The following is a 20566-nucleotide window of genomic DNA, read 5'->3' on the forward strand; positions in this document are numbered from 1 at the left end:
GATCAGGTCAGCAGGCAGAGGCAGTTAGGGGTGATCAGGCTGGCAGGGGGGCCAGTTAGGGGCGGTCAGGCTGGCAGCCAGGTGAGCAGTTAGGAGCCAGTGGTCCTGGATTGTGAAAGGGTTGTCCAACTGCTGGTTTAGGCCCGATCCTGGAGATGGGGCCTAAACCGGCAGTCGGACATCCCCTAAGGGGTCCCGGATTGGAGAGGGTGCAGGCTGGGCTAAGGGGCCTCTAGTATTTGAATGAACACTCATATATGATTCAACCCTGTCTCTACTGAATTGGCTCAAGTAGTGACAGCACGGAACCATTGTTTGTCCAGTTACAGTAACAGTCATTACTTTATCAGATTGGCACAGGATCTATTCTTTTGTAGATTCAGTCACTTACTCACTCAAGAAATATTTCCTTGTTTCCCATATTGAGAAGTAGACTGAGAGGGAGATTAGTGTCCAATGGAGTTTATTTAACCTACTTATGTCTCCTCCTTTGATGGTAATTTATAAAAATAGGTGAAAAACCACCATTCTCCAGAGCATTATCTCAATGTTTGTGAGTTTGGCTCAAATAATCAAAAAAATCCTTTACGGATTTGAATGTTTCTTACATTAACAGTCTGAATCTGATGAATGCTCTCTTTCAATTTTTATTATTTTTAAAAAATATATTTTTATTGATTTCAGGGAGGAAGGGAGAGAGGGGAGCCAGAGATAGAAACATCAATGATGAGAATCATTGATTGGCTGCCTCCTGCACGCCCCCTACTGGGGATCAAGCCCACAATTTGGGTATATGCCCTTGACTGGAATCAAACCTGGGACACTTCAGACCGCAGGCCAACACTCTATTCACTGAACCAAACCAGCCAGGGCTGCTCTCTCTCTTCAGACTGATTTCTCTTGCCTTTTGATGTGCTTTATAACTTTTTTTATTGTTGTTGAAAGTCATATATGTTGTTGGGTAGTAGGTACCAAGACAAATTGGTCTTTAGTGTTAATTCATTAATCTTACTGGGAGTTGGGCTGAATTTAATGTTTCTTCTACCAGAGACTTCAAACTCCCCGAGTCCTTAGTTTTTACTTGGGGACTTTCTTTTGTATTGCCTCTCAGTAAAAGTTTGTGCTCTGTAGCCTTTTCAGCTGTATACCACTGTTATTGTACTGGCTATATATTGGTGTGGTACAGGGTGTGAAAGAGAAGCAGCCTACGTCTTGGTCTTTTACTGGGCTTGTCCTGGGAGTATGGCCTTCACTAGCGTTTCTTGGGGGACAGCTGTCTACCCCCTGCTCCTACTTCCTTTCCTGCCTGCAGGGTTCCCAATCTATTTCCTTGCTGTCCTCTCCTTTCTGTTGATTAGGGAGTTTTTCCCTCGTTTAGGTGAGAGGAAGGCTGGAGTGGCTGGAATAGAGCAGAGTTCCCTTCTCCCAATTGGGTAAGTTTTCAGTATTGCCTTCTGGAGAGATGTCCTTCCTATTGGAGAGTAGGCCTCTGTTAGGAAGAGTCTGGGAGAGTTTCACAATGGCTACTCCCCTCCTGTCAGGCCCATAGGGGAAATTTCCTCAGATCTTCAGATCCATCTTGAGAAAACCTGCTGGCATTTCTGGAGGGAAGTCTCCCCAGCCCCCCATGACTGTGGCCTTCAGGAGTTTATTGCCCTCACATTAGTCCACACTCAACCTCTAGCAATTCACCAAAATTATAGTTAAGTGTTGATTAGCTATGCCACCAAGCAGCTTTAGCTCCAGGTAAACAAGTGTCAGGTGTGGTATCTCTCTGGATGTACCTGTCTCTTCAGATTTGGAGTGGTTGTTTGCCCTCAGACTTCAGTTCAGAAAAGTTATTAAGTTTTAGTTTTTCCAGTTTTTCTTGTTTCGAGGAAGGGATTGGCAACTTCTAAGTTCTTTACGTATCGGAACTGAACGTGTCTTTTTTACTAAGATGCAGTACTGTTAGGAATATAGGAAATAGAAGTCACGATGAGGAGTTAACTTGGCTTTGGGTCACTGAAATGAAACAAGAACTCCAGTATAATCTATACTATGCACAGTATTTATTTTGGGAGGTATTTTGGCAGGAGACTTTTGAGGAATGAGTGATTTATGTATTGGTTAAAGGTAGGACTCAAGAAGAATAGAAGGCATTGTAGGAGAATTACACAGAATAGCTCAAGGGACCCTCAGGATCAGTAGGAACCGAGCTGGAAATATTAGGTTGTGTCTAGAGCAGGGGTGGGCAAACTTTTTGACTCGAGGGCCACAATGGGTTCTTAAACTGGACCGGAGGGCCGGAACAAAAGCATGGATGGAGTGTTTGTGTGAACTAATATAAATTCAAAGTAAACATCATTACATAAAAGGGTACAGTCTTTTTTTTTTTTTTAGTTTTATTCATTTCAAACGGGCCGGATCCGGCCGGCTGGCCGTAGTTTGCCCACGGCTGGTCTAGAGTATGTTTGGACTGAGGAACATTTTACCACATTCTGTGGTCAGCCTAGAGTCACTAAAAAATTTTGTAAGGATAGCAGCAAATGTGGGCATCTAAACCTAATGATAACATTGGATAAACTGAATGGACACTGAGTAATAAGTTGAAGCATGCTCAAGATTTGGTGTCTGACTAGAGATGAAAAGGAAAAATAGTGAAAGACTGTGATTTCTCAATGATAAAATCAGACATTTGAGAGGTGAAGCCCAGGAGTCTGGTTCATGAGGAGTTTGAAGTGCAACCAGAACTCACAGCAGAGATTAGAGGCTACAGCTGAAACTGAATAGAGATGTGGTCTCTGGGAAGAACTGGGGTTAGAACCTTTGCGATATGTACACTTAAGGGATAGGAGAAAATAGACAGCTGTGGAAAAGCCAGAAAGATGGGAGTAAAACCAGGACAAGATGGTAAGATTAAGATAAAAGATAATCCTTCTTTTCTCCCAATGACTGTCTGGCTTATAGGGGGCAGACTCTGAACTGTACAAATTTAACTAGTTGTGACAAAGGAAAACAGCTTCCAGCATAGCTTGGCCTGAATGAATTGCTTCTTGCCAGAGTTTTATATAAATTGTTTTTTTACTTGAAATAGATGCAAATGTCCCACAGGAAATGGTTAGTTTATTAGGTAAATGTCCATATTTATGAGATAATGTCCGATTCTTAGAATCTAACTAGGTAGGAGAGTAATTTGTGGTGGCTATAAAATTGTGATGAGAGCCAACGTTAGCATACATAATTACCATGACCTCAAGGTAACTGCAAACAATCTTCACAACATTTCTTTGGATTATCTGCACTTTGTATATGTGCTATCATCAGGAGTTTTACACCTAGTAGTTAGTGGTTTGTTTCTCACACTCATTGCATGGTCAGTGTTTAAAGGAATCAGAGCATGTTCTATAGCAACAAGGCAGTTTTCATCAAGTCTGTGAAATGTATTTTTTAATTAATAGAAGAGCATGTCTTACCAGATACACTGCCCCCAAATAAATAAAATATCAGCATCATCAAAAGCACACAAACACACAGTTTTACAGGGTACAATACAAAGTCAATTTTGATCATGTTCTTACTTGCATTTACTAAAAATGTGAGAAAGACTGTAAATCAATCTCTAAATAATTATCTTGCATAAAGAGAAAAGTACAGCACAATTATTTCACAGAAGGTTTTGGAGAGACAACTTGAGAAGACTTTGCTTTAAAAGATATGAAGATATATCACAAATCAAGTCACATTGTCTATAACATTAAAACATGGAATTGTACTTAACCAAAAATAAAAGTAAAATAGCTGAAGAAGGCTGTATACTTTCCCCCCACATTATACTAACTTCTATTTTTGGCAGGAATTAACAACCTTTTCCATTAGTAGGAAAATGTGCTCTGCAAACTCTCGGAGGGCACCACGGCCACCATTACACTTGCAAATATACCCGACAGCCTTCTGGGCCGTGGAACAGGCATCAGCAGGAACAGCACTCAGGCCCACTTTCTTCAGGCACTCCTCATCAGACACTTCATTTCCTACCGCAGAAAAGAAACACTGGTTGACCATTTAGAGACAAATAATATTCTTTCCAAATGATGCAAACAGCAAACAATAAGTAATTCTAGTAAGTTTAGTAACCCAAAGTGCTGTATATACTACAGCTTAGATGGAACAAAAATATGTTAGAGTATTTAAAAGTATAATTGAGGTGTAGGGTTTTTCCTAAGCAATTCAAATAAACTATCAGTCAAAGGAGGAAAATGGAGTATACTTTCTGCTTGCCATGTACGTTACAATTACAATGAATTATTTAAAAGTTCAAATATATGCAACCTCAAGTTCTTATAGAATAATTATCAATGTTTTGGATCATTTATCAATATTTTTTCTCTATTTCCTGCCACCTTGCTTTTTGGAGGGGAGAAAGAAATCCCAGATATATTTTACCCCCAAAACTTTTCAGCATTTATCTCTGATACATTTTTTTTTTAAAAAAGTGACACAGTATCATCAAACTAACAAAATCAACAGTTCTTTAATATCACCTAATAATCTAGTACGTATTCAAATATCCTCAGTTCTCTCAAAATTGGTTTTTAGTTGATTTTTGTGAATCAGAACCCAAAAAGGTTCCACATATTACATTTTGTTGATATGTACTTTTTTCTTTTTTGATATGTATCTTTTTAAAAAATATATGTTTTTATTGATTTTTTTAGAAAAAGAAGGGAGAGGGATAGAGTGATAGAAACATCGTTGAGAGAGGAACATCATTGATTGGCTGCCTCCTGCAAGGCCCCTATTGGGAATCCAGCCTGCAACCTGGGCATGTGCCCTGACTGGTAATCAAACTCTTGGGTCAATGCTCAACCACTGAGCCACATCCACGGGCTGCTGTTGATATGTACCGTAAGTCTCTTTTAATTTGTAATAGTTCTGATTTGAGTAACACTTATTTGTTGAAAAATTACCATTACAACTAACATAACTACATCCCTTCTCACCTTGCCTTGCTTCTCAACTCCCCGTTTTTTGACAGAATAAATTTCAGAAGCTCCCAGTACCTTAGATTCCCCATTCTGAGTATAACTATTTCTACAGTACTGAGCAAAAACAAATAATAACATGCTGTTTAAGAGTTTGTTTTATATTTTTCTACATTTATCTAGTCAAAATTTTCTCCTATTGGTAAATGTACTGAAATTTAAATTGTTTTCACTGAAAGATGATTAAAATTAGGGTATTTTTTTGTATTACCCATCCCTCAAATTAAGCTTTACTTACTAAATTTTACTTATAAAAGTGTCAATATTTTAAGGAACACATTGTTATATATTTATGTGGTCCATATAAAACACTGCTCTTTTTAAATAAAAATTTGGAGTTCCTTCTCTATTTTACCAATTTTCTAACTATTATTTTTTACACTTTTTTCTTATGTTATATAAATAATGCATATCTTGGTGGAAACACTTTTTAAATAAAGGCAAAAATATTCAAAATCACCCTAATTACCACTGTTTATGAACAGTCACTACATTTTGGCATATATTATAAATAGGAAAACTAAGGTTTAGAGAAGCTTGCTTAGGGTCACACAGATAATTAGTATGACTGGGGTTTGCTATATGTTCCAATAAAATTGTTCTCTTCTTACAAAACCTGGACCATTTTCTACCAAAGGCTCTATAATGCCCTGACCGGTTTGGCTCAGTGGATGGAGCGTCGGCCTGCGGACTGAAGGGTCCCGGGTTCGATTCCAGCCAAGGGCATGTACCTTGGTTGTGGGCACATCCCCAGTAGGAGGTGTGCAGGAGGCAGCTGATTGATGTTTCTCTCTCATTGATGTTTCTAACTCTCTATTCCTCTCCCTTCCTCTCTATAAAAAATTAATAAACTATATATATTTTTTAAAAAGGCTCTATAGTATTTTTCTCCATACAATCTGTACATGCAGTTCAAAGGCTATCCCTGAGTCCCCAGATCATATGCTTCTAAAGCATTCTGTGATGCTTTTGACCCCATATTAGCCTTGTCAATATTTATTTCATACATGGCATATAGCTATTATATATAACTTGCCATTGTTATTTAAAATATTGACATCATTAGACTGTAAGTTCTGTAAATATTAAGTCCCAGGAACCAGTTCAAAGCCTGCATATAGTAGACATCTAATAAATATATTTGCTTAATACTAACATGAAAAACTTGTGAGATCTGACCATTGTTTTTAATGGTTGCATAGTATTCAATTTTATGGATATTCTATTTTTGTAGGATATTTAGGTAATTTTTTTTTCTCCCTCTATTATTGCCACATCTGTTCAATTTCTTTCCTGGAATTGAAATTTTGGGGTCAAAACTATGTACATTTAAAATAAACAAACAAACAAATATTCAGAGTGTACATTTTATGTATTAGGAATCTGCTAAATGCTTTACCCACATTATATCATTGGTAATAGACCAATGACAATGGGTACTTTTAACAGTTCCAGTTTACAGATGAGGAAACCTAGGCTTTCCTTACCAAAACTGGCATCAAGGTTATGGTGTGACTCCACAGCATGTGTTGGTAATCACTCCTCTAGGTTACACTTGATAAATATTATTAAAGTGACCTCAAGAAGGGCTGTCCCAATTTAATTCTTTTGTCGGCAGTGTAAGAGAGTTTCTATTTCTTTATAATCATGCTAATTGTGGAAATTTTCTTTCTTATTTATTTTTTTAAATCCTGATTCATTTTATTATGGCTGAATAAAAAGATACCAACCAAGATATGCCACTTCTTTCCAGCACAGGCCCATTTCTTTTCTCCATTCATCTACAACTGCTAGCTTGTCCGGTACATTGACTTCCATTTTGCAATCCAGTTTTAAGGAAGAGAGTGTCTGCTTTGAACAGGCCCTTTCTGAGATTAATCTCACCTTAAAAAAAAAAAGGAGAAAATAAGAGAAACAGAAATCTTTCAGAATAAGATAATGCCTTGGTAAACAATACAAGTCACAACTGAGTAGTCCTTTGACCTTTTGAAGAACAAATTCTACTATGTCTAAGTAGACCCATAAAGGTGAAAGACAGTTTTCTACCGTGGAAAGGATTCTACCTACAGGTGAAAAGTGCAACATACACTGTCTGAAGCCAATTTAAGATTCTCCTATAATTCAATTTACCCAAAGAAAAGTCTATAATATGTTTCTTATGCTGCTTAGAAACACATATGTAAGAGTTCTAGTCAATTATGAAAAATCATCTTAGCCTTCATTTTTTTAAATACACATAATTAAGCTATTATAAATTAAAATTTTTAATCATAAGGATAAACTACATTTTAAAGTTCATAAGATATTTGCTTTATTTTTAAATACTGACACTTATTTTTTATTAAATCTTTCTTGTTGCAAGATCCTATGGCAACTAGAAAGCACCTATATAAAAATAATACGTTCATACTCATTAAATAAACATTTACTTGTTGGTTGACATTTTGTTCATCTAAAATTAAATAGTATGATAATTTTCTAGGCACGTGAAGGCTAAATTTCAGATATTTTAATAAATGATAATTAAAAATGTATATCTCATTTCCTTTACATATTCCTTGACCCTGAATCATAATCTTAAAAAACAATGCTGTATTCAGGGGCACATACCTCAATACCACTTTTCTTTAATAAACTTATGCCAATAGCATCTTTTACATCATAAGATATTATTTCTTTTTGGTCTCCTGATACATAAATGTGGCCATTGGTGAGACATCCATCAATACTGCAAACCAAAAGTTTTATCTCCTTAAACTTCTCTTTGCCAAAATAGCCATATCTAAAAGAAACCAAATAGACCTTTGAATATAAGTGCAATACTAATCACTGTCTCTCATCTGGCTGACGCCAGGAAACTTAACCCATTCCCATCCAATTATTCAGAAGTACCCTTCATATTCACTTCACAAATACACTTGAACTTACAGTGGAGAATAAGTAGTGTGGTCTAAGTGGACTATGTGTTTCTCAACATATTGAATAAGTCATCTAAAGGAATAGTTTATGTATATGTCTTCCTCACATGAGCAAATGAATTGCACAGATCCTTAGATGGTTGGAGTATCACAAATCAGTGTTCATAAGTACAATTAACATATCTACTAACAATACTGTTAGAGTCTTGTGCAAAGGCCATATAAGTCTTGTTTTTACCTTAATACTCGTTGTTCTGCAATAGGCCAATCAATATCCACATCTATGTCCACACTGTGCTCAGCGCGCATTTCATAGTAGGCCATTTTTCCACCCTAAACATAGTACAAATGCCATGAGTGCTGGTTTTTACATGCATTCACATATATTGAAAAGTTTCTAATATAGAACAATGCATTCATTTCTACCGTATGGAGAAAAATGAATAACCCAGAAATATTAATGACATATAACAAATCCCTTTTTTTTGAGGGAAAAGCTTATCTTTTTGTTTCCCATATATTCCAACTACATAAAACAAATAACTTTTACATTTTTCTTTTAACTTTAACATTTTTCAACTTTTATCCACAGTGCAAGTTCTCATTTTCCTTTGGATAGATTACTTTAAAAGATTGCAAAAATTGAAAATACCCATCCTCCAGTTTTCTAACCACAGGAATTTTCTGTTCTGGCAATCTCTCTCATAATTCAAAGGTAATAGAAATGTTTTCGGAATTTGTTCCTATTTGAAACTAAGGGGCAAGATAGAAAAGGAAAAAATAACTGGAGTGTCTAGTGTATAGAATTATCTTAGATCCCTGTGCTCCAGATGGGAATGGGCAATACTGCCTGAGTCATATGTGGGCAAAGATAGGGATGGTTTCCTGGTCCTGAGATATGGGCGCAAGAATTGCTAGTCTCTTCACAAATTATGATAAAAGACTTCATCTTCTTCACACTTTAGGAAAGGGTCAAACCAGTTAGGGCGGGTGGTGTCTCTATCTGTCAAATCAAATTTTCTTTAACACTCAAACTTAACTAAATAGCCAGCCTACAGTTTGCCTAAACACTGACCAGAAGATTGGAAAAACACTTTTCCTTCAGAGCATGAGTCACATTAGAATTTCTTCTATAGAGAGAGTGGAGTTTTAGGGTGTGTTTTTTTAAACGCTATTTTTGAGTAACATAAGAATCTGAATCCAAATCCTGACACTACCATTTACTACTTGTTTTTGCCTTGAGCCAATTACTTCATTTTTCAAAGCTGCCACTTCTTCCTCCGAAAAACTGGGCTAGGAATGTCCACTTTATTCTGTTGCTATGCAGATTACAAGAGCTATCCTATGTAGTGTTTCATGAATTGTAATGTAAATATCTGATATGCAGAATGGTCTTAGGCAACCCGTGAAAGGGTCATTCGACCGCCAAAGGGGTCGCGACCCACAGGTTGAGAACCGCTGCTCTACAGGTTGATATTTTCCATTATGAACTGTGCCATGCCTCTTCCTGAAACTCAAAGTATACCACAAAAGGGTTTCAAAGGTTTTTTAAAATGAAGGCACAAACCTGTAAGTAACCCATCTCTATCAAATGTCTCTTAGCAAAGTAAAATGAGCCATTTTCATATAACTCTCCATCCCAATCTTGTCGACGAGGTCGTTTAGCTGGATTCAAATTCAGAGGTTCAGTCACTTCACGAACTAAAAGCAAAAAGCTATATTAAGTCCACATTGCTTTGGATACTAAAATTATTCATTTAGTAATTTTTTAAAAAGCATAAAAATGAACTCATAATGTAGAATATTTCTATATCTAGATAAATATTTAAAAGGATTTAAATAAAATCCATAATAATTCTAATGACTTATCTTTATTTTCTAATAATAGCAATAATAATAGAAAGATAAAGTATTTCACAGTGGAATTCTGCGTAATTAATATTTTAAAGTATTTATATAAATATAATGCTTTGGGAGGACACCAGGGAAACCTTAAAGTTGTCAAAAAACAGATTTGCCATAAACTACCCATAATCAATAACTGACCCCTTTAAACTATTTATCATTATTTGTTTCTATAGAAATACAATGTATGCATTGTTTAGCTAATGTGGTTGAGAAATGACAGTCATGGAATTATTATAGAAAAATGAAGATTTTCCTATTAAATTACCGAAACTTTTATAGTGACAAAAATGAATATATAATGTACTATGAATTTTTACCAGTGGTTAGAAAAGAAACTAACCATAATAATAAATGACATTTATTATTATTCTTGGTAATGAAGGCTCAGCAATATCAACATTAATTATCATAACACAATATAATAAATGACACCCTCAGTACTGGTATATAGGAATTCCTTTGCCTTTTCACTTAGTTTTTCCTAAATTGTGTTTGTGGATGTGTACAAGTATGTATATACTTGTGCTGTGTTTGTGTGCTTAATAACTGGAGATTCTCCAGAATCTTTCTTCACTTTTGGTTGTCACTTCTGTATATAAAGGCTTCTAGGAATAACCTCTACATACTTCTCTAACGAAACCATCCTCTGCTCAACTCCACCCCAATGTTTGGTATAATTTGGAAAAATATTCAGCAAACATATATTGAAATATGTGGTATAGTTTTATAGGCACTGGATACACAACAGTGAACATAACTCCTTCTACTCTCATGGAATGTGCAATCTAGTTGTGGAGATAGGCAATAAACAAATAAACATGATAATTAAAGTGGTACTTTGAAGAAAAGAGAGGGACAAGTCTTTCCTATGTGAACAAGGATCAGTGGCTGAATTCCCACTGGGGTGATTTGCTCAGTCTGAGAAAGAGGTAAGAGAAAGATCAAGCTTGGCATAAGCAGAGGAACTTTGCTAGAATAAGGAGAAACCAGAAGAATTTTTATAGTTGCAACACTGCCCAACTCCTAATTAGAGAAAAGTGATTAGCCCCTTATCCTATCAGCCTGATAGAAGAAAAGGTTTGTCCTCCCTGGAGGAAAATAATATATATTTCAGTCTCTATGTCTGGCACATGATAAAATATGACACATATAAAGAAGCAGAAATACATGACCCCTAATCAGAAAAAAAAGTCACAGGAACAGAACTATAAATGACCCAGATGTTACAATCAAGGATTTTCAAATAACTATCATGAACATCTTAAAGAAATTAGAAAAAAAGATTTTTTTAAAAAAGAATGAGGTGCTCTCCCTCCCTGAGCATACCAGTGCCTCCCTCAACATCCCCCCCACCCCACCCCAGTCTGGTCACCTTTACTTTCCTCACTTCTAAGCTCCAAGGGCCCTTCCTTTGCCTCTATAACTTGTTTCTTAAGCCTATTTCTTTTACAAATCACTTTTACCTCTGTGATTTCCTATATAAACTAAAGGCCTGGTGCATGAAATTCATGCATGGGTAGGGTCCCTAGGCCTGGCTGGCAATCAGGGCTGATTGGGGCCTTCCTTCCCCAACTGCTGGTGGGACCTTCCTTTGTTCCACACCGCCCCTGGTGGTCAGCACATGTCATAGTGAGCGGTCGAACCCCTGGTCGGTTGAACTCCCAACGGGACATTTTGCATATTAGCCTTTTATTATATAGGAAAGATGTTCTCTTATAGTTTGAAAAAAAGAATAAGGATAAAAAGATGGAACATTTCAACAGAGAATGGAGTCTCTAAAAAATAATTAAAAATAATAATAATAATAATTAAAAAATAATTTAAAGGTAGATTCTATAATAGGTAAACACACAGTATTTGAAATAATTCAATGGACAGAATTTAGAGTACACAAGACAAGTTAGAAGAAATGATACATGAGCTCAAATATAAGTCAATCAAAATTACTCAAAATAAAGCACAAAGAGAAAAATAAACAATATAGAACAGACTATGAGAGACATGTGAACACTATAAAATTGTTTAAAATCCATTTAAATTGGAGTCCAGAAAAAGAGGAGAGGAAATGTGGCTGAAGAAATATTTGAAGAGAATTTTTGAAAGCTGATGACATATATCAATCCATAGATATGAAAAGTTCAGAGAACTCCAAACAGGGTGAACACAAAGAAAACCGCAACAATACATATTAGAGTCAAACTATAGAAACTAAAGATAAACAGAAAATCTTAAAAGTAGCATGAAGAAAATCATATTCAGAGAAACAATGGTCAGAATTACAGCTGATTTCTTATAAGAAACAATGGATGGAAGACGATAATGAAATAACATGCTAAAGATACATCTTCAAAAGAATAACATCTTAAATTATACATATGTTAGAGACCAGCTTTTCTACACTCAACAAAAGGCACATAACAGAAATCACAATGCCTTTCCTAAGTATGTTATATTTACCTATTTGTTGGTGATTCTATTCTTTATTACATATTTTGCTAATTTATCTGGCTAGAAATCAGGCTCTACCTAAACACTATGGAACTCTTCTTACATAAAGGAGTAACATATCTTGGGAAGTAACTACACAATTCATTCTTGAGGTCCACCAAAACTCTTTGGTGGATGCTTTCTATTCCCATAATTCTATATGACTTATATGGAGTTTATCAAACATGTCCAGAACAAACATAAAAGTACTTGATCTAGAAAAATTATATGTCAATCTGAAAAGGCAAATAAAGGGTTAAAATGTTCCTTTGTAAAAATAAAGCAAAGAATTAATTTTGACTCACTGTCTTTTCTCTGTAATCACAAGATTGAGAACTGATTAGAAATGTCATTACCTACTAGGGTTAAGAATCATGTTTTATTTTACTGCTCCTCTTTACTCTCCTCATTCCCAAAGAATATTTGTATATGAAAGACTGATTCTCCATAAAATGAGCTACAATAGTGACATAACAAATTACCTCCTTTCTGAATTTCACTCCATCGAAATTGATGGCGCCTCACAACAGAGAAAACAGAATCATATCCTTCTTCTCGAATCATTTCTGCAACTTTCTGAAGGTCGGTAGGATGTAAACATGGAGAAGTAGCTTGAATATTACCTACAATGTCAACCTCTTTAAAAAGACAAAACAAAAGGACATCAGAATAAAGTTCTTTGCAAGACAGTAATCTTATATGCAAATGTTAAAACAAGTCTTGTGAACTGACAAGCAAGTTATAAATTACATAAAATTTTGAATGTACTATTAAACTCATACCATTGTGATAACTAAGAAATTCTACGATGGCATCTAATGAGGTAGAGCTGTCTTTTGAAACTTCAGAACTTCTTCGATGAACTTGTGCACCAAATTGCTTGGCCACATTCTCAATTTCATCATGGTCCGTTGAAACCCACACACTGTATAGATATTAAAAAGAACAAATAAATAAAGCCAAATCACTAAAAGAAATCATTAAAGATAAAAAGGAGCTCTAAACCCCTAAAATACAGCTTACATAATTTTAGAATAGTTTTTGTATCATCAAAATAATGTTACAGCCAAAACCGGTTTGGTTCAGTGGATAGAGCGTCGGCCTGAGGACTGAAAGGTCCCAGGTTCGATTCTGGTCAAGGGCATGTACCTTGGTTGCGGGCACATTCCCAGTGGGGGGTGTGCAGGAGGCAGCTGATAGATGTTTCTCTCTCATAGATGTTTCTAACTCTTCATCTCTCTCCCTTCCTCTCTGTAAAAAATCAATAAAATATATTTTTAAAAAAATGTTACAGATCCAAAGTACTATAAAATTTAAAAAATACAGTATTTTAAATATAAACAGTACTTTTATTTATTTATTTTTTAAATATCTAAGTAAATGTCCTAGATTTGTTTATATTTATACATAGAAATATTTACACTACATACAACATATATTGTTATTTATATAAATAGCATTTATGTAGCTCTAAATTATAGTTTCATAAAATTAGAAATAAAGATACTTGGTACTTTTAAGGCTACTGGTATATTAAGCAAAACACTAGCTCTAGAAGTTCAAATCTAAAGAAAACAAAAATGATCTTGTTTCTTATTCCTCATCCAAATTTAAAATATTTATAAAGTATTTTAATATACTTGCTAAGAAAAAGATGGACTTGGCTTAGCCAAGCCATGAAGCTGAAAATTTCAAGCTTAGAAGAGACTACATGATAAGTCTGGGCTCAAAATAACAAAAATGTGCAACTCCTTTTTTTCTCCAATTAACAATGGGTATACATACAAATATTTGAACATAATAGACTGGGTTACAATCCATTTGGTAACAAATTAGAACAGGACCTTATTGGCTCAGGAGAGTCTACTAGTAGCTTAACAGCTCTATTAACCACAGCTAACACAATTGCCCATTTAGACTTTAAATGAATGATAACTAAAATCAAAAAGCTATTCTGGAGAAGTGAACTAGTCTCTATTGAACTTAAGTTTCCTGGACCTTCACAAATCCCCACTGCTAGAAACAAATGTGAATATTACTATAGCCACAAATTTTTAATAGTAAATTTAATGACTTAGTTGTTGCCATATGCATATATTTTTCTTTTATTCCCTTTATTCAACATTCTCTCAAGAGGAACTACAAGTTTCAAATGTCTGTTTTCAATTGCCAAGAGTGAAAAAATAGAAACTAAAGAAAATTTTCTGACCTCTCTTTATTTCATTTATTAATTTCATTTTATATATTCCCTTTAATATTTGCAGAAGGAGAATTTAAATGTAAAGTCAATTATCCTTCCACCCCACCAATTTTTTTCTAAGGAATCCTAATGAACACAATGAGTCACTGGCTAGGGGTCAAGTGTCTCATACCTACTCACGTCACTCTGTGCAAGACAGAACACAGGGATCCCGTCTTCCTCCATCTCAAAATCTGAAGTAATCGGGAATAGGTTTTTCACTGGAGAAATGTCACAGTCAAAGGTATATAACAAAGTACCAATGAAAACGTAGTGAATTTTTTAAATAGAGAAGGTGAAGGGAGGGTGCTAAGATGGTAACAGAATATACCAGTAGTTAAAAGTGAACAGTGAAAGCAAAAACATGGGTCATTTGACATATAATTTGCATCACTAACTGAAATAAATTACTGAAGCCATTTATTATCCTGCTCTTTACTGTATGAAAATTCAACACCACAGGATTCAGTCATCTTTTTGATTATTATTATTTTAATCCTCACCTGAGGATATTTTTCCATTGATTTTTACAGAGAGTGGAAGAGAGAGAGAAAGACAGAGAAATATTGATGTGAGAGAAACTCATTGATTGGTTGCCTCCCGCACACACCCCGACCAGGGCCCAGGCCAAGAGGAGCCTACAACCGAGGTACACGTGCCCTTGACCAGAATCAAACCCGGGACCCTTCAGTCATGAAATGTGTACTTAGTCATAGTCTGTTTCAGGCGCTAGGCACTTGTCTGGACACTGGGGATACACAGACCATTTTCTTAAGAAATTCTGGGCCTATCATGGAGACAGAGGCCAACGCAGTGTCACAGTACCACAGCTCCTTTAAGCCGTTAAGGAAGGAGCAGCGAGGAAGCAATAATTACTTTCTATAATGCTTTATCTTTTTTAAAAAACATATTTTATTGATTTTTTACAGAGAGGAAGGGAGAGGGATAGAGAGTTAGAAACATCGATGAGAGAGAAACATCCATCAGCTGCCTCCTGCACATCTCCTACTGGGGATGTGCCCACAACCAAGGTACATGCCCTTGACTGGAATCGAACCTGGGACCCTTCAGTCCGTAGGCCAACGCTCTATCCACTGAGCCAGACCTGTCAGGGCAATGCTTTATCTTTTGCAAAGTATTTTTACAGTGCTTGCTATATAACAGGTGCTAATATATATTTGTTGAATGAAACAGTAAATGGTTGAGAGTATGGGCTCTAATGGAAAGGGTTCAAATCCTGACTCCACCATATGCTAGCTACATGACCCTATACAACATCAATAATCTCCCAAAAGACTCAATTTTTAGTAAAATGGAGGTGATGATAATAATTACCTCAAATGGTTCTTATAGGATTAACTATAAACCAGAACTCAGAATAAACATTAAATAAATGTTCCCTATTCAAAATAATAAAATAGAAATGGTAAAAAAAATCTACAGTCTCATTTAATCCTCACACTGACTCTGTTGGAAGGAAAACTGGAGTTCTGCTTTCAGACCATCAAAGGTCCAAATGTGTAATTTGTATGTATAATATAAGGCAATGGCACTGGGGATATGAAAATAGCATCCAATATGTACACTTAAAATCCAAGGATCATCATCTATTATTAAAGGGTCTAAGTAAGTAGATAATTTCCTTTGATATGCAGTGGTCGGCAAACTGCGGCTCGGCAGCCACATGTGGCTCTTTGGCCCCTTGAGTGTGGCTCTTCCACAAAATACCGACTTCTGCACATGAGCCACAAAGTTTCAATCGCACTGTACGTGCGTGCCCGCACGTGGTATTTTGTGGAAGAGCCACACCCAAGGGACCAAAGAGCAGCATGTGGCTCCCGAGCCGTGGTTTACTGACCACGGATATAGTGGAATCAGATGAGGAAGGGCAAAGGAGAAAGAATGAGCAAGTGAACAAAGAGGCCTAACAAAATTTAAAATCAAAGAGTAAATGTCAAAGTCTAAAAGCCAATGGCTTTATTCTCACATGAAATCATATTACATCTAACAGGATAAACAGGAATATCAACAATGGTGCCTATTAAAGTTATTTCAAATCATACACTGCCATTTTAAAGAGAACACAATTAGGCCTTTCATTAGTCATAAGTCCACACCGAGAAATGCTTATTTTTCACAAGTATGTAAGGCAATATTTTAAAAAATCAATTTGTTCTGAGGTTTACTTATACTTTTGAAAATTAAGCTTTTACAAACTCAGCTCTAACAGTAGCTTTTTACTAAATGCAAATAAAATTATCTCAGTATTTTTCTTGACTGCTTACTATCCAAGTTAGTAGCTTTTAAAATATTGCTAGCTTAGCCTGGCTGGCGTGGCTCAGTGATTGAGCGTCAACCTATGAACCAGGAGGTCAAGGTTCAATTCCCAGTCAGGATTGTGGGCTCTGATCCCCTGTGTGGGGCGTGCAGGAGGCACCTGATCAATGATTCTCTCATCACTGATGTCTCTCTCTCTCTCTCTCTCTCTCCCTCCCTTCCTCTCTGAAAATCAAATCAAATCAAATCAAATATTGCTAGCTTTGATTCTGAGCAGGCCAGGAAATTATGCCTCAACTGAGTCAAATCATTATTTTGAACAAATAATCTCCTGAAAAACACAAATCAGGCCGATTTCCTTCCTGGGGTAAATATTTGTTGAAGCAAGAAAGTAGAGGGAGGCTGCTCCAAATTCCAACTGCAGCTTCAGAATAAGTGAATTAAATTAAAACCAGCACATTTAATAGAGGTTCTGTACATAAAGCGTACCAGAGTGAGAAAGGTAGTACCTGCTCACAAGAAGCTTTTCACTTAGTAGAGCAGGGGTCTCTCCAGGCCAAATTTGGCTCAAAAGAATGTTAGAATTAAAAAAAACAAAAACAACTTTGAAGATAATTATAACTTTCCAATGTTACCAGTAAGGAAACTGGCCCATGGAAGAGATGAAGATTGTAGAAACCTTCAATACAAGGGGATAACGTCAAGGATAGATCACACACTATATGCCAGGCACTGTTCTAAGGGTTGCGTATACTTTATCTCACTTAATTCCCTCAGCAAGCCCGTGAGATACACCTACTAAGTAAATCCATTCTGAAGATGACGACACAGAGGCACAGAGACAAGATTAGATGATTTACCCAAATTTGCAATTAATACATTCTTACACTCTGACTCCAGGGTAGATCAGCAAAAACAAACACACATGAAAGAAACTAGAATAGGTGTTTACTAGCTAGGGCAGGAACAATGAGTTTGACCTCCAGGTTTTTGCCCCTAGGTGGCTGGTGATGTTATTAGAAAATGCCAGGGTCAAAACAGTGTGAGCTGCAACCTGGGCATGTGCCCTGACAGGGGAACAGGCAACCTTTCGGTGCACAGGAGGATGCCCAACAAACTGAGGCCCACTGGCCGGGGCTCAACCTGTAATTTTGATTTTTAGTTCATTTCACAAAAATAGGATTTTACTGCATCACTGCTGCCTGAATGCACTTCATCTCAGGCCTTATTTTTCAGTGTATACCCTTTGTAAGGAGGTAAAAATTTTCAAACGTGGGCCTGTGGACTTCACAAGGAAAGAACCATGTCACATTCATCCTGGTATTATTCCCTAGATGTATACAGCAGAAATTAGAGCTCAGTAAATGTTTGCTAAATTGAACTAAATCCCTATCTCTCCTTTGCACACTTCCTGTTACGTTACTGTTATCTTCTGAGTGCCAGAGCCTATTTACCTCTCTCCACCCAGGCTTCCTTCGGATTAAGACATTAAAGAAATTAGTCAATGTATACCTGTATATAAATGTGGGTAATTAACATGCTTCAAAAAACAGCCATCTCTTTAAAAACCAAGACCCAACATAATTTACTCTCCACAATAACACATTCAAATATAATTAGGTTGAAGTTGCTATGTGTTAAATGTATTCTTGGCACAGACTCCTACCTCCCATCTTTTATGAATGACATCAGCTTGTAACTCCTAACCATTATGGCATATGGCAACGTCCCTATGTGATGAACAATAAAACTGTCCTCAGGGCAGCCCAGGTTCCAAAGGTATGGTAAAACCATTTACGAGCATATAAAACAGCCAGCGGTGCGCTTTCCCACCGTCTCTCACCTACCAACCAACGCAGGGAGCCCTAGGTTGTGCTGACTCACAGGCAGATAGCTCTGAGCATTTTTCAAAGGTCAGGGAAGGTGTTCCAAGCTGAGCCGAGAATGAGAACGCCTGTCCACCGCCTCCATTCAGGAACCCGCCGCCTCCCCAATCGATCAGCAGCACCCAGTGGCCATCAGACGCGAGCAACAGTGGCACCCCGTGGCCTCTGCCTGGAGTTCACCGATTGCCGCAGACGTTTCACCGGAGTGGCCTCCTTTCCCCAGCGAGGTCGGCCGGGGCGGCGGAAGACGGTTAAGAGAAAATGTCCCCATTTAGGGGGCATTCTCACGGTCGGGTGGGGAACTGTCCCAGGTCATGACTATTGGCAGCTGCAGAACAAGGAATAAGTCGGAGTCCGTTCTCCCTGGGCTCTCAGCCGGGGGCCCAGACACCCCGGATCCCGCTCACCCTCCCAGGAGCGAACGCCCCCAGAGCCCCGCTGCTCCGCGGGCCCCGCTGCTCCGCCGCCCCCGCTGCTCCGCCGCCCCCGCCGCGCTGCCCGCCAGTCCGTGCTCACCTTTGGAAGACCCCCGAGTCCAGGGCCGCACGCAGGACCCAGCCAATGAGCGGGACCCCCGCCAGATGCTTAATGTTCTTCAAAGGGATGCCCTTGCTGCCGCCCCGGGCCAGAATTAAGGCCGCCAGATGCGGGGGCTTCTCCACACTCCGGCCCTGGCCCCCGCGGGAGTTGCGCTGCAGCTTCGGCGGCCGACCCCGGGACGGCCGCCCCCGCGGGTTGGAGACGGAGGTGGCGGCCCCCTTCTCCACCGAGTCCATCTTCCTCCCACGCCTCCTCCCCAGCTTCTCCACATCCGGGAGCTCTTCTCTCACCACCTCAGCTCGGCGCCGCCGGATCTCCCCGCCCCAACGCTCTCCGGGTGGCTGTACCTGGCCCCGCCCCCGGACACACCCCGCCCATATGCGGAGCACGCTGGGAATTGTAGTCCGTAGCTGTATCGCCTGGGTCTCTTAGGTTGCCTGGACTCCAAACTCAAGCCTAGAAGTGGAAGTCCAGAGATGACTGGAAGGAAGTGCAGCTTGGGGGGGGGGGGGGGGGGGGGGGTTGATATTGTTAGAAGATTTCTAAAATAGGCAATATAGATTATTGATCTAAAAGAATTATACTGGGGTCCTAGCTGGTTTGAAGGGTTCCAGTTATGATTCTGATCAAGGGCACATGCCCAGGTTGCAGGCTTGATCCCCAGTAGGGGGCATGCCTGAGGCAGCCAACCAATGATTCTCTCTCATTGATGCTTCTATCTCTCCCTCTCCTTTCCTCTCTGAAATCAATAAAAATGTATTTTAAAAAATAAAGAATTGTAGTGGGTTTCCCACTGCATACTCTGATGCACCCTAACACAAATCAATTTTATATTTAAAATTATATTTTAAACGTATATCTTTCTGCAATGCTCCTATGACTCATTGCTTCCAAGATATTATCTCATTCGAATGTCACCCTCAATTCAACATTTTAACAACTCAACTCTCAATATGGGCTCAAACTGCTTCTACCTCTGCATTTTCTATTAACATCACCAGTCACCTAGTAGCAAAAACCTGGAGGTCAACCCCTCTATTCCCCCCTAGCTAGTAAACACCTATTCTAGTTTTTTTCATGTTTGTTTGGTTTGGGATTTTTGGTGTTTTTTGTTTGTTTGTTAATGTTTTGTCTGCTAAAAATCTTTCCCTTTTAGGAGTTGTTTCTTACCTTACCTGGTGGGGCTTTCACTCACATCCTCTGCATTGTAACAGAAGGTGTGTAACCCAAGCTGGTCAATCTAGGTACCTCATCTTCCTGAACACAGCTGTGGTCTAGGGACAGGCA

General features: G+C 38.0%; 1 protein-coding gene across 2 annotated transcripts; it reads right to left on the minus strand.

Annotated features, from left to right (window-relative positions):
* Positions 1–3412: 3412 nt before the first annotated feature.
* Positions 3413–19580, minus strand: CMAS (cytidine monophosphate N-acetylneuraminic acid synthetase). 2 transcript variants are annotated; one of them, XM_036300120.1, is made up of 8 exons: positions 19256–19580; positions 13120–13262; positions 12820–12975; positions 9510–9643; positions 8181–8275; positions 7635–7806; positions 6755–6908; positions 3413–4013 (listed from the first exon to the last, which is right to left on the minus strand). In XM_036300120.1, the coding sequence occupies exons 1-8, from the start codon at positions 19513–19515 to the stop codon at positions 3823–3825; spliced, it is 1305 nt and encodes a 434-aa protein (XP_036156013.1). In that variant the 5' UTR covers positions 19516–19580; the 3' UTR covers positions 3413–3822. The 2 variants fall into 2 exon arrangements, with proteins under 2 accessions (XP_036156013.1, XP_036156014.1); XM_036300121.1 differs by lacking the exon at positions 19256–19580 and adding an exon at positions 14710–14790.
* Between the last annotated feature and the right edge of the window lie 986 nt (positions 19581–20566).

Source organism: Myotis myotis, unplaced genomic scaffold (assembly GCF_014108235.1).
Source record: "Myotis myotis isolate mMyoMyo1 unplaced genomic scaffold, mMyoMyo1.p scaffold_m19_p_3, whole genome shotgun sequence".
Classification (NCBI taxonomy): domain Eukaryota; kingdom Metazoa; phylum Chordata; class Mammalia; order Chiroptera; family Vespertilionidae; genus Myotis; species Myotis myotis.